General features: G+C 50.3%; 2 protein-coding genes across 6 annotated transcripts in view; one reads left to right on the top strand and one right to left on the bottom strand.

The window, feature by feature from the left end:
• The first annotated feature begins 3,549 nt into the window (after positions 1–3,549).
• Positions 3,550–8,398, top strand: CCL17 (C-C motif chemokine ligand 17). Its single transcript, XM_056501048.1, has 6 exons — positions 3,550–3,691; positions 4,029–4,140; positions 4,471–4,572; positions 6,906–7,054; positions 7,640–7,745; positions 8,076–8,398. Exons 1-6 carry the CDS (start codon positions 3,625–3,627, stop codon positions 8,182–8,184), a joined length of 645 nt encoding a protein of 214 aa, XP_056357023.1. The 5' UTR covers positions 3,550–3,624; the 3' UTR covers positions 8,185–8,398.
• An 845-nt stretch (positions 8,399–9,243) lies between these two features.
• RANBP10 (RAN binding protein 10) overlaps positions 9,244–25,213 on the bottom strand; it is a 67,224-nt gene continuing 51,254 nt past the window's right edge. The window contains exons 8-14 of one of the 5 annotated variants that reach the window (XR_008841362.1): positions 23,379–23,487; positions 21,810–21,958; positions 19,360–19,555; positions 17,842–17,966; positions 16,837–16,983; positions 16,249–16,360; positions 9,244–15,096 (exon numbers count right to left, since the gene is read on the bottom strand). Coding sequence is in view for 1 of the 5 variants with exons in the window: in XM_056500434.1 (XP_056356409.1) it covers positions 14,966–15,096; positions 16,249–16,369; positions 16,847–16,983; positions 17,842–17,966; positions 19,360–19,555; positions 21,810–21,958; positions 23,379–23,487 (968 nt within the window). In the remaining 4 variants the exon portion in view is untranslated. Of the gene's footprint in view, positions 15,097–16,248; positions 16,370–16,836; positions 16,984–17,841; positions 17,967–19,359; positions 19,556–21,809; positions 22,037–23,378; positions 23,488–25,213 lie in introns of all 5 variants that reach the window. The other 4 variants (XR_008841361.1, XR_008841360.1, XR_008841363.1 and 1 more) reach the window with 4 other exon arrangements.

The following is a 25,213-nucleotide window of genomic DNA, read 5'->3' as shown; positions in this document are numbered from 1 at the left end:
TGAGGAAACGAAAGCACTTTTTGTTTTTTTTTAAATTTCATTTCTCCTCTATGTTGTGGAGCAGGAGGTGAGGAAGGAGGAGGTGGTGCAGGGCAGCCAGGCCTGGCAGGATGAATCATTTCCCATCATTTCCCACGGCAGAGCTGGCGCCAGCAGGGCTTCCTGGGGCTGCTCCCCTGCAGTTTTTGGGTGCCCAAGGCTGTGGGTGGTTCCCTGGGGCTGCTCCCCTGCAGTTTTTGGGTGCCCAAGGCTGTGGGTGGCTCCCTGGGGCTGCTCCCCTGCAGTTTTTGGGTGCTCAAGGCTGTGGGGGCTCCCTAGCTTTGCTGGTGTTGGTGTCTGGCTGTGCAAGGTGTCCCTCCACACCTTCTCCTGTTCTCCTGGAGCTCCATGGGCTGCCCCAGGGGTAGAGTTTGGTCCAGGGGATAATTGACTGGTCTGCTCAGAGGGGATGAGAGTTGCATTCTGCACTGGTGTGGAAGATGCATGTCCTGCCTTGGTGCTTCCCCCAGAAGATGGGGGACCCATGGTCAAGAAGTGACCTCTCTCACTGCCCCACACATTCCCTTCCAGCTCCACAACATCACCATGGCATGAGCAGCTGCTTTGGTTGAGCCTGTGAGAAGGAGCAGTCACTGGGGCTCCACGTGGGCTCACCTCCATCCCTTCATATCCCCACAGGATCCATCAGATGTAGGGCCTTGAGGGCACTAATTTGCCATGATCATCCTGAGCAGCCTCACCTGTGAGGAGCATGAGGTGGAGAGGAGAAGGTGCCTCCATCCTCTGCTTTGGGCTGGGATTTCTGACCTGTCTCAGCACAGCTGCTTTCCTGTGAAAGTTGCACAAGAGCTGTCATGCTTGGGGCAGCCTCTGGTGAAGCTTGTTCTTGAAATTATCAGGATTACCTCTGTTCAGAATTAAATCACTAAAAATTAGACTGGAATTGCTTCCATGTCCCATTTTTTTCTGTTATCTTTGCTTTAAAAGCTGAGCTGAAGCATCTCTCTGCTGCTTGCTTAAACTCTAGGAGCTCTAAAAGGCTCAAGGTTGAAAAAAAGAGCCTGGAGTCCTCATCAAGCATCATTTCCCCTGATTGCTGCTCGGCGTAGAAACCTCTCCAGTGCAGAGTCCATCCTCCACTTAACCCTGAGGTGGTTGATTGACCTCATTGGATAAAAATGGAAAAGTGTCTCATTATTAGTGTGTTTGAGGAAACTGACATCAGATCTGTTATTTTATCTTCCTTAGCAAGATAAGGCCACTTCCAGTTTCTGGCACAGATGCAGTGAGCTGTGCCTCTTCTTGGCTGTAGTTGTGAGGTTTCCTGCATGCCCACAGTGATTTCTGCTCTGTCCCTGTGCCTGTGCACGAGCTTGCCCAGGGAGTCAGTGCAGACAGAGCCTTGGGGAAGGGCTCCTGGACCCAGCTGCCTTCCTGCAGCCTCTGTCTCGTGCCTCTGGGCAGAGCTTCCCACTCAGGATGTATCTCAGATCACCAGCTTACAGTACTTGGTGGTCCCCAGTGTCCATCTGTAGGAAGCAGACTTTGGAAGAGATTCTCATATTTCTAATTTTAGAGTGTCTTTCCAGGCTGTAGGACTTGGCACTGCTGTACCTGGAGTCACAGGGATTTGGGGAAGGAAGAAGAGAATCACCTTTGGTTTGTGATTGTGTCCTGAGTCAATCAGGGTTCTACATGGAGCTGTGGAGACCCTGGAGTGAGCACCCCAAGGAAATGTGGAGGAGCTTTACACACAGGAAGGGTAAAGAGGGTTTAGAGAAGCCAGACAAGGATGTCTCCTATTGTAAATGGGAAAGATTCAAAGTGACTGAGTAGAACACAAGAAAACAAGGAAAACTTATTCCAAACCCTCCCACTGCCTCCTTGGGGACAAGTTTCAGGGTGATGCTCCATTTCTGCTGCCTTGGCAGCCCAGCTGCTCCTGCAGTGCCTTCCCAAGTGCACAATGTCTGGGTTGTGTTTTCCTGCACAGCTGGGAGTGCTCAGTCACCCACTGGGACCCCAAACCCAGCACAGGTTCTGCCCAACTCCCTTGTCCCCTCCCTGGCACCATTGCTGGCAAAGGTGCATCTGATGTGTCCCCTCAGCTTCCCTCCTCCTCCTCTTGCAGGATAACAAGGCTGCTCTTCATTTTTAATGTAAACAAGCACATTATTCTGAGTCCACTCAAACTAAAGGAAAACTTGGGTCTGCAGAGGGGCTTTCCAGCACTTAACAGCTTTTCCCTTTCCAAAGTGTAAAAGAAGAAACTTCTAAAGGTCTCCAGGGAGTTAGTTGTGAGTCATCTGGCTCCCACAGACATGACTTCAAATCCTGGGAAAAGGGAAACAGAGCATCCTAGGCCAGATCTTCTGCCAGAAAAAGAAACACAGCTCTGCAGAAGCCTCTTGAGGTCCATCCAGAGCAGTGGATGTTGAGCCTCCACCAACAGGAAATGTGTCTGATGAAGCTGGGCTTGGGGACAGCTGAGCAGTTCTCAGCATTGGCTGGTTCTTCTCCCAAGTATTTTAAAAGACATCCAGGGATGACAGTGCCAGGAACAATATCCTGCTCCAGAGAGTGGCTGGGGGGTGAAGAAGGGCTTGAGGTGGCCCCTTGGGTAGTTCACAGGGAATGAGGGGGGCTGTGGTGCCAGGGGATCTGCATGGGACCCCACTGCTCCATCCACCCACTTAGAGTCTGGTTAAAAAGAGGTCAAAAAGAGGGAAAGGTGAAAAAAGTGAGCTGAGCATGACTGACAAGGAGCTACAGAGGGGCTCCTTGGAAGGTCTGAGGAAGGGGGAGAACTGTGCCCCAGGTTAACACAGATGGGCTGACTCCTTTCAGCAGGTCCCTGCAGGATCTGGGATGCCTCAAGGCTGTGGAGGGAGGAAGATGATGGAAAGACACCCAAAAACTTTGAACAGTAAGTTTTCCATCCATTCTCCTCAGCCTGATGCTGACTCCTGCTCTGCCCTGCCCACAAGGAAAGGCTCAAGTACACCCCGTTCTCTTTCCCCTCTCACTGCCCAGTTACAAACAGGGATTCTTGGTGGAAAACTTGTGTTTCTCTCCACAGTACCAACGTGGAATGTGATACAATTTCTGCCACTATTTGCCAACCTGCTGCTTTCAAGCCACAGAGGGCTGGTGGCAGCAGCAGTCACTGTGCTCCTGTTTGATGCTTTCACAAGCCATCCAGGCATCTCCAGCACATTTGTGTTGGCTCTGGGCTGGGACCTTGCATGGAACACCAAGCTTTGCCTTTCCTATGGCTACAGATTCCCTCTCTTAAGGCCCAGGAGCTCCTGAATTCACATCTGCAGAGAAGGTTTCACTTCCCTCATGATTTTCCCTGCATGGGTGAACACAGAAGCTGACACAATTTATTTAGTCTTTCCAGGTATTGTGTCTGTAATTTTGATGATCCCATGTGACATGGAAATCCCCATGGGCAATGAAGTTGTATCTTTTGCTTGGATTTGGTTCAAATTCTGTAGAAAATTGATAACTGGGGAGGAGTAGAGAGCATAAATTGCGGCACCTCCTTGCCTGAGCTCAGAGTTGAGCATCCCCAAGGAGGCAGAGCAGCATCCTGCAGGGAAGAGCCCTCCCAGAGCCACCATGCTCACTGCAAGGACAGTCCTGCTGCTCGTGCTGCTCCTCAGCCTCTCCCCATGCTCCAGAGCAGGTAAAGAACCTCATGGGCCCCTGCTGCTGGTCAGGAAGGAAAGCCCAGAGTGGAGCAGGGATGGTGCTGCTGGCAGGAGGAGCAGCCCTGGCCAGGGCAGAGCAGCACATGCTGGGGTGGGAGGGATGGAGCTGCTCCTGGGGCTGGGTGGCTTTGGCAGAGCTGCTGAGGGCTGGCTGATAACCTGCAGCATCCTTGTCCCTGGGAAGGAAGGAGGAGGGCACTGGGGCTCCTCATGGCAGCATTTGCAGAGTTTGGGGATGCTGTATTCACCAGCCTTGTCCTGGGGCAGGTCCTGCCCTCCAGAGCCAGCACTCACCACCCCTGTGTTCCCCAGGTCCTTACTCTCCATCTGAGTGCTGCTTTGGCTACGTGAAGCGCCCTGTCCGCCTGGACAACCTGCTGGGCTTCTACTCAACTCCCAGGGAGTGCTATTCCCCAGCAATTGTGTAAGTCCTGGCAACCTCCCTCTGCTGTGCTGTCTCCTGGGTGCCTGGGTCCAGTTCTGCTCCAGCTGGGGGCAGACAGGGACAGGTCTGTGTAACCCCCATGATCTTCCAGCATGAGGGGAGGATGTGACTGCCTGGGCACTTCTGCAAGGACAGCACAGCTCCTGAGGGCTCTGCAGGGGCTCCAGAGGGGCTGGGCTCAGGATGAGCTGCCTGTAGGACACCAAGGGCAGCACTCAGGGACAAAGGGAAAGGGCAGGGAGGATGGTGTGGGCATGAGTGGAACCACAGCTGTCATTCCTCACAAAGCTTCACCTTTACCCTTGGCAGGTTTGAGACCAAGAAAGAAGTCAAGATCTGTGCAAACCCAGAGGACAAGTGGGTGAAGAGAGCAGTTACAGAGCTTCTAAAAAGGAAAGGGCTTCGTGCTCCGTGATGCAGAGGGGGTGCCCTGGTTCAGACTACCCAACATCCTGGTGGGAAGGAAGGCTCCAGTCCCTGTGAGCTCCTGGGAAGGGCTGTGGATGTTCCAGCTGCTGGGACAGGGCACTGACCCCCCAGAGCCCTGCACTGCATCCACAGCAGGGCACCAGCTCCTGGAATGCTGCTGGCCCTGCCAGACCTGCCTGCTGATCACAGCCACAAAATAAAGTTTACTTTGTGTGATACTGGAGAGTGGTGTCCTTTCTTCTCCCAGCCCCAGACTGTGCTGCTGCCAGCAGCTGGGGCTGGATGCTGGCTCTTCCCTGCTCTCAGCAGGGCAGGAAGGGAGGGGGACGGATGGGACTGCAAGGGAACCCAAAAGGGGCTGGAGCCTCCTCTGAGGGTTTTTAGGTGCTAAACTAAAAGCCATCAGTTCCCATTTGCTGTCCTGTGAAGGAGCACAGCCTCTCTGCCATGGGGTGTCTGAGCTGGGCTGCAGGGGAAGGTTTCTCTGCACAGCTCCCTGGGCAGGCAGGACAGACAGGGGATGCTGGATCAGACAAGGGATTCCTGCACACACAGCCCTGGAATTTTTGCCCCTGCCAGGAGCCATGGGGAGCTCAGCAGTGATCCTCGCCAGGGATTTGGGAGGGGGAGCAGAACTGGAAGGGCAAGAGTGAGGAAAGTTGTGAGTTAAAGACAGTTTAATAAATAAAGCTCCTTAAAAGGGAGCTCAGGGCTGGCACATGAGATTTTCTCTGCCAGGAGATGCTGATTGGAAAAAGTAATTAGCTCAGTTCTCCTTTAGTTACAGGTGTGTGCTTCCAACCAGTGCCCAGCAGCTGGTGTGACCCTGGTGGCTGCTGGCCCCAAGGCTCTGTGCTCTGGGGACGTGGACAGGGAGGGCAGGAGAACCTGGGGGTGATGCAAAGCCCACAGAAGAGGAGTCAGGCTGCTGTGTCAGGTGTTGTCTCCCTGCAGAGCCCTGCCTGGGGACAGTGGCACTAGAGCCAGTGAGGCTGTGCCCAGCTCTCTGTGTGGCCACCCTGCCCCAGGCAAGGCCAGCAGACCCCACATCCTGCAGAGCATTTCTTCTGAACCAGTGTTTTCAGCACATTGGATCTGCTTCCTTCTCCTTTCTCCTTTCAGAGAAGTCGTGCGGACATGAGATAATCTTCAAAGAAACCTATTTCCATCTTTCTTCCTGAGAAGCCTTGGATTGCCTCACCCCCCAAACCACAGCCAGGTCCCCTCCTGTGCTCCCCCTCAGCATCATCCCCTGTGGGTTCCCAGCAGGACCTCACCAGTTCCTCACAGAGAACTGCACCTGCTCTCCCAGGGAGCAGATCCCTGCTGGAAGCTGGGCTGATGTCCAGCATTGCTCTGTGGTGCTGCCACTGGGGTCTGTGCCACCCACCCCTCCTCCCTGGCACCTGGGATGACTCCTGGGGCTGTGGTAGGATCAGTCCCATCTCCCTGCAGGAATGCCCTGTCTGTGCACTGAGGGCCACAAGGCTCCATCCCCCGACTCTCAATCCCAGTGCTGCTGTGGGAGGCAGAGACAACACTTGGGCTCAGTTTGGGCTCAGACCCAGACCCTCCTCAGACACCCCACTGCCCCTGCCCCATTTCTTCCCCTTCTGTGAAGTCTGCTGAGCCCACCAAAAGCACCTCTGACACCCCCTGCTCTGGGGTCCCTTCTGGATTGGTCCAGTGTGGCTTCTGCCCAACATCATCCCATCCCATCCCATCCCATCCCATCCCATCCCATCCCATCCCATCCCATCCCATCCCATCCCATCCCATCCCATCCCATCCCATCCCATCCCATCCCATCCCATCCCATCCCATCCCATCCCATCCCATCCCATCCCATCCCATCCCATCCCATCCCATCCCATCCCCTGGTGCTTTCCTGCTCAACCCAGTGCTCTCTGTGTGCCCAGGGTGTCTGGGGAGCTCACTTTGGATGGGATTCCCTCACTGGCCTTTGACACTGGGCAAAGCAATTGAACCCACCCAGGACCTGTCCCTGCTCAGGGACTGGGGGATGTCTCTCCTTTAGGAACAGACAAGCACTGGACTTGGTGTTCTGCCTGCAGGGGAAGATGGTTTGTATCTGCTTTCAGTTCCACCAGAGTCTGGAAGCTCCCCTGCCACGTCACAGCTCTGCCATCGAATGCAGAACTGCTCCTCGAAATTTTCCACCCAGCACTGGATGTGTCCCAAAAATAAACGTCAGAAACCCCCTTCAGCCCGGCTTCTTAGCACAGGTCTGGAGTTTGTGGAAATGCAGCCTGAGTGGGCGGGCAGGCAGAGGATAAATAACGGTGTGGAGAGAGCCTCAGGCACAGGCACCGGGCAGGGCTGCACAGAGCACAAAGAGCCACCCCAGGGCCACCCCAGAGCCACCTCAGAGCCACCATGCTCCCTGCAAGGACTGTCCTGCTGCTCACCCTGCTCCTCACCTTCTCCCTGCACCACGCCACAGGTAAGGAACCTCAGGGGTCACTGCTGCAGCTCAGGGCTCTGAGCCCCCACTGGGGACATCCCTTTGGGTGGGAAATTCCTGGGGAGTGGGAATGGTGCTGCTGACAGGAGGAGCAACCCCCTGGGCAGGGCAGGGCAGCATGGATGGATGGAGAAGGTGCTGGGTGGTCTCAGCAAAGCCAGACCTGGGGAGAGGCTGCAGCAGCTTGGAGGAGGCTCTGGCAGTTGTTCCTCAGGTCTCAGCTGGATGAGCAAGGGGTAGGAGGGAGGACAACATGCAGCTGTTTGGAGCCTTCCAAAACACCCTGCAAGTTGTGCCCTGCTGTGGAAAACCTCAAAACCTCATCCCCAGACTGAGCACCTCGACTTTACCATGTGCTCTGGGACTGCAGGAATTGGGGCTGGGAGGTGGCAGGTCCCAGGCTGTCCCCTGCCCCAGTGCTTGCTGTGTCAAGGGTGACAAACCCCTGTCACAGGATGCTCTGGGAGCTGCTGAGATGCTCCACAGCCTCCACGCTGTGCTCCAAACCTGGTGATGCCATTGCCTGGCTCACAACAATTCACAACATCCCCCCTTCCTCCACAGCCCACTTTGCACCCGTGGAATGCTGCTTTAAATATGCACAGAAACGCATCCGACACCCTCAGAGCTACTATGAGACATCCAAGGACTGCCCCAAGCCTGCAGTTGTGTGAGTATCCCGGGGTTTGCTTCCCATCCCAGATCTTTGATCCCCCATCCTTCCTGCCCCACAGACAGCTCAGTCCCAGCTGGGGTAGGAAAGCAGCTCTGGGGGGTGGCAAAGAGGGGGAAAAATGGGGTTTAGTGCTTTCTGCTAATGATAGTGATGTGGGAGGACTCAGACACTCACCATCAGCCCAAGGAGGGCACAGGCTGCTGGGGGTGGCTCCAAGCCTCAGTCCAGGATGGGGCTGCAAAAAATGGAGGGAAGAAATAGTGCACAGGAAGGGAATGGCTCATAGTTCATGTTTTACTCATTTTCCTCACTTTCTCATTGCAGGATTGTGGCTGGCAATGGTGATGAGATTTGTGCTGACCCCAAGAAGGACTGGGTGGCTAAAACCATCAAACGGCTTCAAAAGAAAATAGCAACTCCACCCACCATCTGACCTGCCCGTCCAGCCCTCCTGTGTCTCGAGGCAGCCAAAGGTGCTGCAGCTCTTCTCCAGCAGTGCTGAGGCCTGGGCACTGCAGGAGGAGCCACCCCTGCACCCAGCAGGATCAGGTGTCAGTGCCATGGACCAGGCAGCTCCTCCTGCTGCCACTGCCCAGCTGAGCTGTGCCTGTGGAGCAAATATTTATAATAAAGACTCGTTGCTACAAGTTGCTGTTTGAACTTCTCCTGATTCTCCAAACCAAGCAACAGGTCCTAACAAACCCAGGGCATGCTGCAAACAAAAAAAGCCTGAGCCACAAGCTTGTATCTCTCCAGTAGCAAACTGTGCCTGGTCACAGTGTGCTTCACTGGGAATGTGACAGCAGAGCCAGGCCCTGACACACAGGTCCAGGACCCACAGGTGAAGTTATCCTCACCCCAGAGAAAGCTGCACATCCTCAGGGCATGGTCACAGCCCCCTGGGCTTTGCAGGTGCTCCAGAATTAAGGGGAGGGTTCTGGGAGAAGACACTGATCTACCAAACCCTTAACACCTTGACAGCTTCCAGTGTGCTGGTGAAGTACCTGAGGGAGGAAAGGACCAATGTCCACAGTGCCAGGAGGGTGAGGACACAACCCTTCAGCTGGACAGAGGTGTCCTGGCCCCTCTGCAGGGCTGGGGAAGGGTGGGAACAGTGTGGGATCCCAGATACTAAAACCAGGCTGCTGGCTCATCTTGTCATGGGAGAGGTGCAAACATACAAGGCAAAACCCCAGAAAGGCATAACCAAAGGAATGTGGCAAATGATCCTCAGCCTAAAGATACATCAGTGTTTTGTGCCCACAGTTAGAAATTACTCGAGGGCTGAATGGCACAGGAAAAACATTCCTAATGGCATTTTGCCTATGAACTGTAAGCACTATGGGAGGAAGGAATGGTGGAAAGGGAAGCTGAAGCAGAATCAGATACTGGGGCACAAACACCTCGAGGACTGTGCATCCCCTGTCAGAGGGGACACGAGCAGCCCTTCCTGGTGAGCAGAGACTGACAAAGCACACAGCTCCACACTGGCTCTTGCACATGGATGTGTATTTTAATAAAAATAATTCTGTCAATATACAGCAGAATGTCGATTTCTTTACCATATTTCCAGTATATTTTCATAGGCTTTTTCTCAGTTAAAATCCACCCCCCAGCCCCTTTTTTGAAGTTTTCATGCGAAGCATCAGATAACTTAATTCACAAATACTAAGCGTAGACTGAACCAATGTGCACAGTTTGTGTAATGTCCACGTAGCCAATGTTGTACCCAGGAGGTGACACTCCCTCCTGAGGGCCATGAGAAGCCTGGAGTGGCACAGGGAGCTGTGCCCAGCAGCAGCTGCTCCTCCAGGGCTGCCGGGAAACCTGCGGAGACCTCGCACCCCAAGCTCCAGCTGAGCATTTATTTCATACCTGAGTTTTGAGCAACCAGCAGAAGAGTTCACTGCATGCTGGGCAGGTCCTGGGGCTTGCACTGCTGAGTGTGAGAGCTTCAGGGGCTGCAGCCTCCTCCTGCCTCCCTGGCTGCACAGGTGGGACTGACAGACACGATCCCAACCCAGCGCCGGTGCAGTCCTTGGTCTGGAAGTCACCATACTTGTGGTTTTCAAATTTTCTTTAAAATCTGGATTATCCCCAGAGCTGCTGCTGCTTCTCCTTTCTCCAAGTCTAAGCATGTGAGAAGCCCAGCATACAAAAATCCCTCTGTGCTCCCTCCTGGAGGAAGGATGCAGCTAAAGTCCTCCCGAGCAAAAATGTCCAAGCACACGCCTGGACCCAAGTGGAGTGACCAGAGAAAAGGTGTCTGCCTGGCCATGGCACTTTCAGCAAGGAGCAGAGGTTTGCATGGCCTCCAGGAATGTTTCAGTGGTGATATGAGTGTAAATTCCACATGGAACTTGTGGGTTTCCTGTGAGCAGGAGAGAGTTAAATAGAAGAGCTGGCAGAACGTGTGCTCAAGCCTGGGTGATGCCCTGGCTTGCCAGGCACTGGTCCAGCTCAAGTTGCAGGCTCTGAGCTCTGGTTTGGGATGTGGGGAGAGGGCTAGACATGCCAGGTACACTCATCCCTCACCTGCCACCTCTTGTTGCAGGGAAGGATGGCAGAGAGTAGCTAGTGCTGTCTATGGAAGAGGCCTCCAGACTCTCAACTCCTCCCTTTTCCTCCCAAATCCCCTCACATAGCCCCAGCAACACTTCCTCCAGCTCTCTAACCCTACACAGCAGATGGGACAAGGCTCACAGCCAGCTCTGGCTCTGACCAAGAACTGCTGGATTGCAGCTCCCTCCATCACTCATGCCTCTGGGGCAGAAGGGTCCTAGCAGCACCCAGCATGTCCTTCTGCAGAAACACCTTGGTACAGCTGACACCCCACACCTGCTCTCTACAAGAGACCTGCTCTCTCCCTGCCCCAGCACTGAGGCTGCTCTCACACTGGCAGGGCCAGAAGGAAGATGCAAAGGGGACTCCTGGGTGGACCAGGGCCCCTTGCTCCTTCTCCCAGGCTGTGACCAGCTCCACAGAGCCTCCCTGCACCCAGGACTGGAGCATCAGGGACCTCTCTCCACCTGCTGCCATAGCACAGCTCAAGTCTACACTGATTCTTTATGGGAAGAACTCCCTGACCCCATGTGGTGCACCACACAGCTTCATGGCACTTACACACTGCTCTACAGCCTGGCTGCCATAGGTCACCTTCTCTATCAACCCCAGGACAGCAGAATTCTGAAATGTGTGTCTAAGCAACACGTGCTGTGTATTAGCACAGACAGGTACCAAAGCACAGCTGCACTCCAGCCTGGTCTGCTCTGCTGAAGGAGGAGATGGTTCATCACCCCTGATACCCAAGGTGGAAAATTATACATTAAATCCCCAGAACTAGCTCCAGCAGTTCTGGCTGCTCCAGTTTTTCAAGGCAGCCTCAAGAACAAAGCTATTTAAAGAATGGTAAAGAAGCCTTAATAAAACGTGAAAAACAGAGACACAGTTTGGGAACAGATTGAGATGTCACTGTGAAAAAAGAGAAGGAAGGATATGGGAAGATCCCAGGTGTAGGTCACCATAAGGAGTGATACTCCCAGAGGGGCTCATTCTCCATGCCAGCCACACTGCACCTCCCAGTGTCCAAACCAGTGGGCAGCAGCACAGCAAGGACCACCAGGATGCTGAAATAGAAACAGGCTGTAGCATCCATCTTTCACCACACACCTCTCACACATCCCAAGGCACCAAACTCCAGCTTTGGCTCACGTGGGGCTGAGGGAGAGCATCCACTGGACAACTTCCCTGAAAGGGCTGGAGGCTCTGTACTGTCCAGTGTTTCACTGGGAGTCCTTCTCTGTTCTGCTGGCCACACAGGGCTCAACTCCTAACAGACTCCAAAAGAACAGAAGTGCTGCAGCCATCCCAGGCTGGTGGGATGCTGTATGGTGGCAAAAAAGGACTGTCACATGTGGACCTGCCCCTTTATGACAGCAGGGAAGGATGAGCCAGGAAGGGCAGCTGGAGTTGTCACATCTGTACTTCTCCCAGCATCTGAAGCCAGCCCAGCAGAGACCAACCTGAGTCAACCACACATGATGGAAGATCCAGTGCCACCAGCACTATGGGGCTGTAGCTGAGTCCTTGTCCCTCACCAGAAATGGGAAACCAGCAGTTCCTCCACTGTCATTTACATGGTTTTACTGAAGGACTCTTGGGAGCAGTGACCAGGTTGCTTGAGGCACTTGGAATAACAAAACCCAAATAATTTTTATAAAAGTAACTTCTGAATTGCCATGTAGCCTCTGGTTAGGTGTACAGCCACATTCAGTGTTACAGACCCCATTTTACTCTAGCTCTGTTTTAAAAAAACACTGCAATAATCCAAGTTTTAGCTAACATGAACCATCAAAGAGCAGCCAGGGAGATACAAAGGCAAGAGGCTTTGAAATACAACCTGACAAAACCACACCAGAAATCCCATATAGGAATCAGGGGTAGGTTGGGGCCAACATCCCACCACACACCACAAACACACTGATCTCCACACTGAGTCATGGCCACATTAGTCAGAATCTGAGTACCAGAAGCAGAAACCACTGGTGAAACCACCAGAACACTTGAAGTAAATTTAAAAAACCAAAATAACTTCCATCACACATTTCTTGGCACCAAAATAACCAGATATCTAGGAACATCTCTTGGTTGGTTTTTTGTTTGTAGTGAAACCAAAATAAAAAAGGCACTCCAGGACAGTCATCAAAGTTTTGCTGAGACCAAATGGGGCATTAATATGATACATGATGAAGAGACTTGGCTTAAAGAAACCACAAAGAGAAAGGACCAAAAAATCCTCAGAAAGAGATAAGGATGGTGCTGCTACAAAGATGAGAGAGGTCTGACTGCAGCCAGACTGCTGCAAAGTGGTGACCAACAGCAGAAGAAGCTGCCAAACAGGGAAGGCAAAGCAAGGTCCTGGCTTATTTCAACCTCAGTCCCCAGAATCAGCCCAGCAGTGTGCTGCCAGACTAAGGAATGGAAAGCCTGCAGGAGAATCCCAGCAGGCAGAGCTCACATGCTGCCTTGGCACATCTGGGACCACAGGCTTTGGGAAGGAAACCTGCTCACAGAGTTCTCTCTGTGCTTGCAGCAAGGCAGGGACAGCAGGCTGGGCTAAGATCCAGCAGCAGAGCTGAAAATCAGCAGATGAGCTTCAGGCACATGAGCTGCTCCCCAGAGCTGGAAGAGAAGCTCCAGACTGGCAAGTTCAATCCTGCTTGGTGCAGCTCTCTGTCTCCCTGGAATAAAGGCTGTGGTAGAGCTCCCTCTGCCTTCTGCAGCTGTACCAGTGATCTGATAAAACCATCTCCTCCAGCTCTAAACCTCCTGTTCTCTGAGACCACCATGGCTCCAGCACTGCCCCCACACACTGCACACCTTCAGCAAAGGCAGGGATAATGCTCCCAGTCATCTCCAACACCATCTGCACATTCACTGCCACAGGCTGCCCTGGCACCTGCTCCCCTGCTCTGCCTTGATTTCAGACCTGAGGTGGCAGCAGCAAATCCATCCTGCAAACCCAGAAAATCCTGAAAGCTTTGGGCTGCCGCTACTTTCCTTCTCAGTGGCACACAAACTCTCTTAGTGCTTGAAGTCCTGGACAGGCTAACCTCCATTTTAAGGACAAACCTCAACAAAATCTGTTCATCATTCATTGACCTTCCAAAAAAACCCAAAAAACTTCATGAACAGCAGTAAAATTCATGTTTAGTTTGAGCTCCCTTGGGTCCTCCTCAGAGCTACTGACCTACAATTAATTTGGTGCAGAATTCCAACTCTTCCCATGCAGCCAGACTGACCCTGCCTTCTCCTAAGGGTACAGCAGAGGATAAAAATCACACGGTGCTGCCAGGCCAGGGAACAGAACATGCTCAGAAACACTCACAGGTGCTCTGTTTGGTAGCACTCAAGTCCCCGGGCCTGGCACACAGCATGGACACATTAGTCCATTTTACTCAGTGATTACTCACCCACAGATCCTTACTGGTCTCTTTTGGGCCTGAAACTTCAATAATTATTTTAATAATCCCTAAGGAAACACTGCTGCTCCTTTCTGAATGGCTCAGGCCCGACAGAGCTGGTACTGACCCCAACCTGCAGTCTGACCTCAGCTTGTCCCATCTGCAAGGACAAGCACAGCTCAGCCCAGGTTTCTCCAGACACTTCCAAAATTTAGAAGTGCTCATTAAGATCAGTGTTACAGGGATGGGAGAGGCCAGGAAATACTGTTATTACTGAGTTAGTGGCAGAGCCCTCCTCCATGGGGAAAAAGGAGGATTTGTTGTTTAATTAAAAACTGTCAGCCCACCAGGGCATCACCCACAGATGCTTCTGGCCAACTCACATGATCTGGTTCTATCCATACAGTGGCAGATGACTTCATATTCATCAGTCCTGCCCCTCCAGCTGTTCAGAGAGCTGGATTTAACTCCTTCTCAGGGCTGTGAGATGCTTCTACAGCACAATCACCAATGCAGACAATGTCACTCTTCTACTCTTCCCTATCACAAAGCCAAAATTGAGAGCTTTGGACTCCAAAGAGAGGCACCATGAAGGACCAGGCTCCTCCAATTCCCATCATCAGTGTGTGACAGGACCTACCTCACCCGGCCTCCTGAGGGGCTGTGTGTGTGTGTGTGGCTGGGAACGAGTCTGTGGGCAATAAATACATCAATGACTTTGTGGAGGTGGAAGAGACCTTTTTAATAAACATGATTCAAATAAAATAAAAAAAAATTCCCTCTGAACTGCCACTGTGAGAAGAGTTCGGATTACTAGCACGGATGATGCTGTATGTGCACGATGGAGGGAGAAGGGAAGGAAAGAACAAGCTGTCACCAACTTGATGAGCTTCCTCAGTAAATCAGCATAAACCAGCTCAGCAAAACTCTCCAGATAAAATATTGGTGGAACCATGAGAAACAACTCAAATCAAAACAAAAGAGAAAAAATCCCTACATCAGAAGGCTACATTAGAATAACCAGCGAAATACTGAGTGCCGCTGGAGCCGCAGCGAAGGCAGGAGATGGGTCAGACCTGCCAGTCCTCCTGGGGCAGGACAGCACAGTGAGGGACTCACTCAGTCCTGGCACAGGCAGTGTGTGTGCTCGGGGTGTCGGTGCAGGGAGCTCAGCTATCCACGAGGTGGTGCAGAGTGGCAGCAGCAGAGGGTGAGGGGCAGCACTCCGCGGCAGCTCCGTCCCGCCCGGGGTCAGTGCAAATAATCGTCGACTCTGGCGAAGGAGCAGGAGCCCAGCCCCACCCGCGCCATCAGCCGCAGGCACTCCGAGGCCTGGCCCAGCGCCAGCATCAGCGGCGGCTGCTTTGGCAGGTTCTGCGATTCTGTGGGGGCAAACGAGAGCTGCTCACAAGGGCTGTCCTGGCTGCTGCTGCCCCACCTGAGCTCAGCCCTCTCTGTCCCGTGCTGGCTCTGGAAGGAAGCTGCTCCCAAATACTGCCAGCTCCGTGCTGCTGTGCTCCACACACTCACCACCCATGACACACCCACAGCTCAGCAGGGCCTTTGAGACAGTGCTGCTGTGCTGGCCAGAGCAACAAAAAGGCAACAGAGCTGATGCTGTTTGCCAGAAAACCCTTAAAACATGAGATATCAAAGCATGGAGGAGCAAGGAAAGGCAGGAGAGTCTGGTCCCAAGCCCTGGCTGAACTCACTCCCCCATCACCACGTTTTTACAGTACCACGGTTTCTGAGGGAGCCCCCAGCTGAGCTGGACAAGGTGTCTGGTACCTGTGTGATGAAGCATGTCCAGACACCACATCTACCCGGTGACAGCCCTCAGCAACTTGTCATGCTCCTCAAGTACTGGACAAACAGCTGCTGACTGTCAGGGGAAGGGACTGTCCTTCCCAAAACATGCAATTTTTGTTCCTCTGTTCACTCAGAACAGAGCCCTCATGGGTGTGTCCATCAAGTTATTCCTTTCCTCAAAATATAATCTCTAAATTTCCTTCTGGAACATTCAGTGTGAGGTGCACACTGGAAATCTGCCTGGGCACAGTGAGCCAGACTGTGCAGAGGATGCAACTGCATTCCCTCCTACAAAATAAGAGTGGTACCAGGGCTGAACTCTGCTAATCCATACAGCTGGAAAAGAGCCCTGGTAAAGTCCACAAAATGATTCAGGTAGGTTCAGAGCATGAAGGGAGAGGGGTGGGAAATGCATCAAAGAGATCTCGGTTTCCTCAGTGAGCAGGGGAGGAAAATCCTGAGGCACATCCTTGGGAGCAGCATTGATGGAGATTCAAGGAAGGGAATCAAAATATGAGTGCATCAGGGGATCTGCTCTCTGCAGGCTTCCCTCCTACCCCCCTTCCTGCATTACTGCCCTGACAGTCCCCAGCAACAGAAAGAAAGGCCAAAGCTAAACACAAGTATTTCTGAACCCTCCCTAACACTCACAGCTAGCCTGCCACAGGACAACCCTTGAGAGCAGGTATGTCTGGAGAAACACTCCCACAGGAAGCAGATCTTACCCAAAATAGCACTATTGAGAGCAGCACACACAGGTTCCCTCTGGATGGGGTCCAGCTGTTGGCCAACAGGGCAGTTCCAGGGGTCTGAGTAAGCTAACAAGCTAAAGGCGTCCTGTGAGAGAACAGAAAGGCACAGTGAGGCCAGGCAGGGCTGCACACACACAGCAAAACCACCAAGTCCAGCTGGGGCACCTCCTGCAATCACCACAGGTGCTGACAGGTGCCTGCCTCCTGAAAAGAAATGGTCCTTTTCTTCCTGGCAGCACAGTGGGCCATCAAGGTAGAAGGTTAAAGAGGGTGTCCCCTCCACCTGGCAGGGGAGCCAGCACAGGAAGGCAGGTAGACTGTCACCTGCAGAGAAGAAGAGCATGCAGTTGCTCCAGGAAGCCAGGCAGGAACTGTATTTCTTCTGTCTTGTGCTGAGAATTTGGTGTGGATGCTCTACATTCATGTTTTGATCTCTGATCCCCACCTAGGTCCCTTCTTGCTCAGCAGGTGCAGAAGTGGGGGTTACCCACTGCAAGGGAACCCACAACCTCAGACCTGGCCCAGAGAATTGCTGCAATGCAGCACAAGGCCCAGGCTTACCTGAAGCATTTTTTTTGTGCATGGTGTTCTTCCCATACTCTCTGCAAAGCTGCTCGCTCAGGATCTGCAGCTCCCGTCCAAACTGGATCATTCTCTCTGTGGCAGCATGGTTCCCTCCACAGAGCTGCCTCTGGGGGCAGCTGTCTTCTAAGGAGAAGCAGTGGAGAAGGAACAATCATCTTGCATTCCCCAGCAATGCCCACTGTGTGTCAGGATATCCACAAACTCCCTTCTGGAGCAGGTAGCTGCTTCCTGCACTAAGTTCATCCCAGTGGAAGCTTTCTGTGATCCCTGCCTTACAACAGCCAGTAGTTGGTTTGTCACAGTGCCCATAAATGCAGGGAAGACTTGAACTCTGCTTAATGCTTGAGGACTACCTAGAAATCCTGATAAAATCCTAGGAGCTTGCAACTCCAATCTGTTACCTTATCATACACGTGACACAGCATATATAACCCAGAAACCCCTGGTCTAACAAACCCTGGACTCAGAAAACTTTCACCCAGAGATGCCAACACCACCAGCTTCCCAGTATTAGTGGCCACAAGAGCCATTATAACTGGATGAATCTGTTTCAGAGCTAGTGTAGCTGATCCATCTGCTCCCTCCTGGCTAAAGAACCACAAGCAACCCAGTCATGGCTGAAAGTTGTGCTGAGGCCACTCTGCAGCTGGACATCACCAGCCTGGCACAGCCCAGCCCAGTTCAGCTCAGCTCCCCAGAAGGCATTTTTCTGCCAGGTCTGCTCTGAGCTCCATTTCATGACCAGCACAGAACAAACCTTTGACTCCTATTGCTTTTCCTGCTCCAAAGTATCACCAGCACTGCTGTGAGTCTATGAAAAGCCAGACTTAGTTTTAGTTCCAGGACAGATTAATTTTCCAGGCACTTCATACATGGGGGAAGCAGCCCAAAGTACACACTTTTTCCCCACAATCCAATCACAGTTTTAATTCTTGACACAGCTCCTGTTTCCCCTCACCCCTCCTGCCTCTGAGGACCTACCCATGCTGGACTCATCTGTCTGCAGGATCTCTTCATGTTTGTAGGTGCCATTCATTATCCTGGTGGATGAATTTTCCAGGACTCCATTGGGATAATGCTCAGCCTCCATTTCCATCTCACTGTCACTGAGGTGAAGAGAGAGAAGAAAGGTCAGATATCTAAATTAAAAAGGGAAGAAATGAAGAGCTTATGTGCCAAACAGTGCCCAGCAATGGCCAGCACACTAGAAAAGGTGCCAATTGTACTACAGGGAGCCAGATGGTTCAAGTCAGTGCAGCAAAAATTATTGCAGGTTTCTGAAGACAATTTATGAAACAGGTTTCTGTTCCCCAAGTGCTTGTCATAATTCCAGGTACAGAATGTTTTGTATTTTCCCTTCAGGAAGTGGTGATCCTTGGGATAATAAACAGCAGTCAGGTAACAGATAACACACTCAGGGACTGCACAGGAGGGAAAACATGGCTATGATACATCCTCAGTCCTTGCAAATAGTGCACTACTGCACACTTCTATGTCCAAGATAGCAGGCTGACTGATACTGCTGTTTAACTACTGATTAACTGAAATTATGAGAAAATCTTACTGGAACTTGGGCTCTCCATACTGAAAAAAAAAAGAAAAAAAAAAAAAAAAAAAAAAAAAAAAAAAAAAAAAAAAAAAAAAATCCAGCATCATTAAATGATTCTGGTAAATTGAGTCTGAACAAGTGTTTCTCACTCAGTTACATGCTAGGTGGCCCTCCAGAGGTCACAACTGAGGCTGCAAACTGCCCTACAAGTCATGCTCAGCACAGCACTTAAAGAATGAGTGCCAGCTACAATTAGAAAGAGATTCTTTTAATCACAATGACACCCTCTGCTCCACTGAGGCCTCAAACAGCCCTGCAGCAGCAGTGTGGAGTGTGAGCCCAAAGGAAGCTCGGTTTCCACCACAGCTCACTCTGCTCCACACTGCAGAAAAGGCAGCAGTGACTGCACTGAACTGCTGCATCACCTGTGGCTTACTGCAGAAGGGAGGCTCAGTCTGACCTGCTGTCACAGCATGAAACAAATCACTGCTGGCTCAGGGGCTCACCTGGAAGGAGCAGGGCAACAGGCAGCCCAAGGAAATTACACAAGAGGGCACTGCACCAAGCCAGTGGTGGCCTGAGCTGCTGCCTCACCCAGCACAGGGCAGCAAGGCTGCTCAGCAGGAACAAGTGCCTGGCTGAGGCAGCAGGAACACCACCAGGCTGACTGGGAAAGCTTCTGGGCAAACTATCACACTGGGATCCAAAAGGGACAGCTTGGTGCCTGAAACAAGAGCATCATAATATTCCTTATGAGATGAACCTCCAAGCCTGAGGCACAGCAGGGAGGCCAGAACAGGTTTGTGTCTGCTGGACATAGCAGTGACCTTGTAGATAACCAATATTGTCCAAAAGGGCAGAACAGATGCCCTTCTAGCTCTTTAGAAAGCTGACTGGGACTTTCTCCACCATCCCACCCCCCTCAGCTGTCTCCAGAGGAAAAGCAGTACCTGGTTTCCTGATTACTCGTACTACTGTGCTGCTGAGATTTGGTAGAATCTGTAGAATTGGACTCAGAGTAGTTCACAGATGAAGGGGAAGAGGAGGAGGAAGATGAAGATGATGAACTCAGTGTTGGGTATTTACTGTGACTCTGTTTGCTTTTCGTGGACATGACTCCATTGCTACAAGTTGGACTATCTGCTCCTGAAAGCCAAGAAGAAAGAAAAATGAGACCAGACTGACAATGTCACTCTGTTGTGAAGCCAACAATTTAGCAAGACAGCAGGCCCCAAAGAAAGAAAGCAAAGTAAGACTGCAGATCTTAAATTATGTTTCATCATTCTTAAATTCAATGGGTTTACAGAAGACACAAGGAACCCCACTGCTCACCAGCAACATCTGACCTTCATGAAGTTCTAAAAATGGGCTGTAAATTAGAGACTGGCAGGAACAGTTCACAAGTACAGAAATTATTGTTGAAAGCAGAACTGCCCAGGCTTTCCGCAACCTATCTAAAGTCAGATGTACGTGATTCACACAACACGCAGCAAATAATAGCAACCCTCTTAATGAGCACAAGCTAACCTTCCTTGTTCAGGAGAACAGAAACCACTGAGAGTCAGGCTTGAAATTTCACCTGCTCCTCCACAAAAGGTGCTTATCAAGCTGCAGAACACACTGATACAAGACATAAATGCTTGTTCATTACAAGTTTTATATGGATTCAGAATTAACAGAGAATAAAATATTTTGGTAAAACCTCACTATGGACTTGTCTTCTTCCTACATTCTTCTCATGGCAGCCAATACTGATCACAGGACCTTGGCTAAACGATGTGACCTGGCATGGCTGTTCTCCAGAAGTGATGGTGATATATCCAAATTGATCAGCTGATCCCACAATTATGTCTAAAGCAGAGAATGTATTTCTATTTTCTATCACAGCAAAACAAAGATTCAAATGGGCTGTTCTGTGTGTTTTTAAGACGAAAATAGAATACCCTGTTCACAACAGGTCTGCTTCATGTCTGAAATATGCTCTGATGAAATTACCACTCTTTTGAAAGAACAAGGTCTGGCAGAGAACTATGGAAGGTGATGTCCATGTGCAGAGATAAATATATAAAAATGCTGCCTTGCACTGCAGCTGCAGATGTAGACATGGGTATTACCAAGAGCTTTTATGGCCTGATGGCATCATTCCCACTATCTAGTCAAAGAAAAACACCCAGAGCTTCTTACAACACAGCAGAGGAAAACAAAGATACTGGCTTGGAAAGGTGAGTGACAGTTTGGAAGTATTCAAGTAATTGTCTTTTCCTTAAATATTTGCCTGTCCACAGTCTGTCACATGCAGCAGTGGGAATACCAACCCAAAGCACACTCAGATGGCTGTGAGCAGCTCACAGCTCAGTGAAGCAGCTCAGCCAATTTCCAAGGGCTCTGCAATTTTTCCTGGCTCACTCCAACTCCAAAGCTGCAGTCAGTAATTACCTAGGGAGGATGTCTCAGGTGTTCTCATTTATCTTGTTCTTTCCATTTCAAAACGTAAAGTTCAATTTCCCAGACTCTGAAGAGCTGATGCTCCAGAGCTGGGTTTTACTGGAACAGAACTGTTCCCTTCTCACACGTTTAGAGCTTGCAAGGTAAAGTCCATGGGATATGAAGAAGCTTTTGTGAAATGCATCCCCCTGACCTTTTGCTCCACTGGCAAAGCAGCTTCAGCTCAGTTCTTTCTGGAAAGCAATTATTTTGCAGACTCCAAGGTACAGAAAACAGGCTTTGCTTTCCAGGCCTCCTCTCAGCACTCCATCAGTGAAACACTGAGTCAGGTGGCTGCAGGAGAAGACTGCCTTCAAAAGCTTCTTTATTTTGAAATAAACCTGCTCTGCAGACAATTGTGGAAAATAACTAATGCCAAACCAATTCCCTAACAGCGTAGAGACACCCATGGTAAAAAAAAAATCCGCTCAGCTGGGAGGGGAATGGAAATGAACATTTCAGAGAATAACAAATGGAAAGCAGCAGGTAATGTTATGGGGATACTGCTGAAGGCCTAGGCAGATTTCAGCCAGGCCTTTTCTCAGGTTCTGAGTCTGTTTCTCAGGCTGTGAGGATTTTTCCCATGCTGAGACACTTTCTCAGCTCCAGCCTGAGCTTTTCCCAGGGTGATCGCTTTCTTGTAAATAGGAATAAATAAACAGAAATTAGCACCTAGTGTTGACTGAAGGACAGTACATATTATACGTGACAGGAGATGTTTTCTCCTATTGTCCAGTGAACTACTGTCCTGCTTGAGTTGTGTGAACCACTCTATAAATACGGTTTGGGTTTTCAATAAAGCGCTTCTTTTGCCCAAGAAGAAGTCGGTCGTTATTATCCGCACTCTCTGCAAATAGCGACAATGTCAGACACCACCACACCCACCCCTGTCACTGGAGACACAGGACAGCCTTACCAGCACTGTGAAGGTGTGAGTTGCTGGATCCATGCCTGGGGCTGGAGCTGGGGGAGCCGGGGTAGCTGTCCTGGGAGCGGGGGCTGCGGGCGCTGAAGCAGCGCACCTCGCTGTCGGTGCCGTTCACCATCTCCACAAACTGCCGGCACCTGCGTTCATGGGAGGCAAGAGGGACAAAGGGGGCGTGACAGCAGCAAGTCCTAGAGACTTCTGTGGGAGAGACAGGACTTTGGGACAGCAAATTAATGGGATTATTAGAAGCTGATTTATTGTTTACTTTTTAGCTTTAATTATATGTTTTAAGACTACTGTCTATGCGTTCACGCATTTTTTAATTGGTGTTTTTATGTTGTTCACTTTTCAGGTTACTGTTTAGAATTTTGCTGCTCGCTTTTATTTTGGGTTTTTTGATCTCAGTATTTTGTTTTTCAGCTGCTTCTTTCTTGATTTAGCACAATTTATGTTTCAGTGGCTTTGAAGAGTCTTAACAAGTTGTAGAAAAACACCTAAAAATGGCTTATTTCGTGCACCTGTTATAAACATTGGTCTAAACTAAGAAATATAGAGAAAAACAGCTAAGCATGTGAAGAAACAGTAAAATATGCAAAAAAAATAACTAGGCAGTAAAATATGGAGGAAAACAGTTAAATATAGTTTGGCTGGTGCATATGATGCAGACCATGGCCTGGACTTGTTCAGACATGTCACTGTGGCTTAGACTTGTTCAGTATTACTACAAACTTTCAAAAACACATTTCAGGCTCCTGATGCTTTGTATTGTGAATGCTCTGATGATGCTACAGAGGAAGGAGTTCAGAAACGTCACTTTGATGCTAATGGATGTTGAGACATTCCCAAAAAAGCAAAATTAATTCCACTGCGCTAAGAAAAAACTGTTCCTTTGCAGCTTTCACCTCCAGCGCTTCTGCAGGTACTCCAAAATTCAGTTGTGGAGGGTTTTTTTCAGGGAGAAGGTACTAAATCTGTCAAATAACATCATTCCTTCACTACTCCATCAACCTAAAAATACTGATGGCCAATGGAAAATAGAGAAGGAAGAGTAAAAAAAATGCAATATTCACAGTGAGGACAGCTCCTCATTTAGCTTTACTGGGAATTGTCCTCATATGTCTCAGAAGTCTGGGGAGAGCCACTCTGTACTGCTTGGAGAACTGGGACACATTTTCCTTTAATCTCTACCCCAGACAGCCTTTTCCATACATCTGCCTTTCTAGGAACCTTCACAGTGACTGAGACTGCTCCAGCACTGCAAGATCTCCACAAGGCCAGTAAAGAAACTCCTCTGAAGGAATTTCTGGCAGTCAGCAGAACTAAAATTCACCCACCTATGCCTGACCTCATGAGGCAAAAGCTATACTGGGTCTGAACAGCAACAAAAAGATGACATCTACAGTGCTACAAGCACTGTGCAAAGGACTCCCAAAGGGAGCTCAAACAGGTTGAATTCAGAGCAAGGTGTGCAGCCAGATTGGATGTTTGGACAGGTTCTTCTTCCCTCCTTCATTTACACATTTCAGCATTAGTGAGCATAAAGCTTTTCATACTTACTTTAACATGAAGAGCAGGTTGGGGTTATGTTCTAGGAGGCCAGGATAGAGCTGCTGGGTGGCTTCTATAGCCTCTCCCACTCTGCCTGCTAATACTAGTTTCTGTATTCCTGAAAGCAAAAGGAGACCTAGTGACACACAGGACCAGCCTACAAGAATAGCCAAAAGAGCTCTCTCATCCATTCCACCCAGCTCTCCACTACCACCCTGCACAAGGGCTTGGGAGAACTGGAGACAATATTTGGTTTATTATGGATTAGGGTGAGGAAAACCCTGTGAAAAGCAAAAGGATCTTTCCATAGCAAGGAACCATAAAGAGTAGAAGGATCTGAAGGATGAAGTAGGTAGGTTGGGGTGTTCTGAGACTTTAGTCCTTTAGTCACTGAGCTCTGCGGCAATGGAAACAAAAGCAGGACATGCCACCTGGATGGAAACAAGGAGGCTGCTGGGGAAGTGACAATTTCAGAGGGCAACTTCCTAGGTCACCCTCATATTACATTCAAGCTTGGAAGCAAACATGGCTCAGTATGAGATAAATGGAGTATTCTTAGAGAGTCTGTGGTCTTAAACCACAGCACAGTGCTGCTTCCACAACATTCCTACCACTGAGCAGAAGTAATGATATCAGCAAAACTATGTTCCTGCAAGCCCACCTCAATGTACTCCCAGAGAAGTACCAGCTGTTGACTACACTAGAAACAGCTCAACTACTTGTACACTTCTAGGAGATGCAAAAACACAAGGCAGAAGACACTTAGCATGATGGGTGTTCATGTCCCGTGTATGTTCCTTCAGTTGGTCAGAAGACACAAGTGATTTCAAGATCCCTGGAAGCTCCAAGAAGCTGCTGATCTACAGTGACTCACACTTCTTTTTACTAAGTGTACTCACAGATAAAAATTACATGTACTTAAAACCAAAACTGCATTATTTTTCCAGCACTCCTTATAACCAGCAGAGGAAAGGTCTGAAATGGCCTGTGAGGTGCTTTGCAAGCAGGGCCTCTGATAACAACAAGCTGTGGCTTTCTCAAAGTGTTGGAGCAGTTGGAAGCCCAGCCTGGTAAATCTTCATAAACAATCCCAGTAACAAACTGCAATGACTTGTCTCCCACTTCTCAGTGTCTATCTGGTTGTTATTGTAGTTGAAATCTGGAACCAAAGCCGTGGCTCTCACACCACCACAAGAGCTCTCATTTCACTCTCTTGCACGTCCATTTTCTGTCTCGCTGCTTGTGACAGCTCTGCTTTGCCTTGTTTGGCAACTCTCACAGATGTCATTCCCTTGTATATTTCCCCCTCTTTTTGTTTTCCCATCTGTGTTTTCCTCACACCTTTTACTAGAGCCCCAACTTCAGGGCTCTGTATTCCTTCCCTCCATCTGCCTTGTCACCTGTCCCCAGACAACGTCTCGCGTGCGCCTGTCGGGCTCTGCCAGTGAAACCCACACCACTGGGAACCCTGCTGGGGTCAGGGCTGCACAATGCATGGCCTGGAAAGCACAAAGCCATCAGCACTAACAGGCAGCACTGCAAGTTATTTAAGAGCAGAGTCCCCAGATGAACCCGAATGCTGGCTAAGCACATGCAATGTATGGAGAGCAAGTCACAAAAGGGCACAAAGCTCTGATACGTGACAGTCACACGAGAAACAGTTCACAAAGGGAAGGGAAATGTACAGGGATGTGGCCTGTATTCAGCAGCCAGGAGAATGCAGAAAACACACCAATGTTCTGCCACTCTGCAGGCTGAGCCTGTGAATAGAAAAGCTTTAAAAAAGGTACAGGAGGAGAAAGCTGTAAGCTTTACTCTGCAGGACCAAAAGCGCTGCCAGCCCT

This window comes from Oenanthe melanoleuca, chromosome 11 (assembly GCF_029582105.1).
Source record: "Oenanthe melanoleuca isolate GR-GAL-2019-014 chromosome 11, OMel1.0, whole genome shotgun sequence".
In the NCBI taxonomy this organism is placed as follows: Eukaryota; Metazoa; Chordata; class Aves; order Passeriformes; family Muscicapidae; genus Oenanthe; species Oenanthe melanoleuca.
Note: the sequence above shows the minus strand (reverse complement) of the source record. Positions and strands in the feature narration are given on the sequence as shown.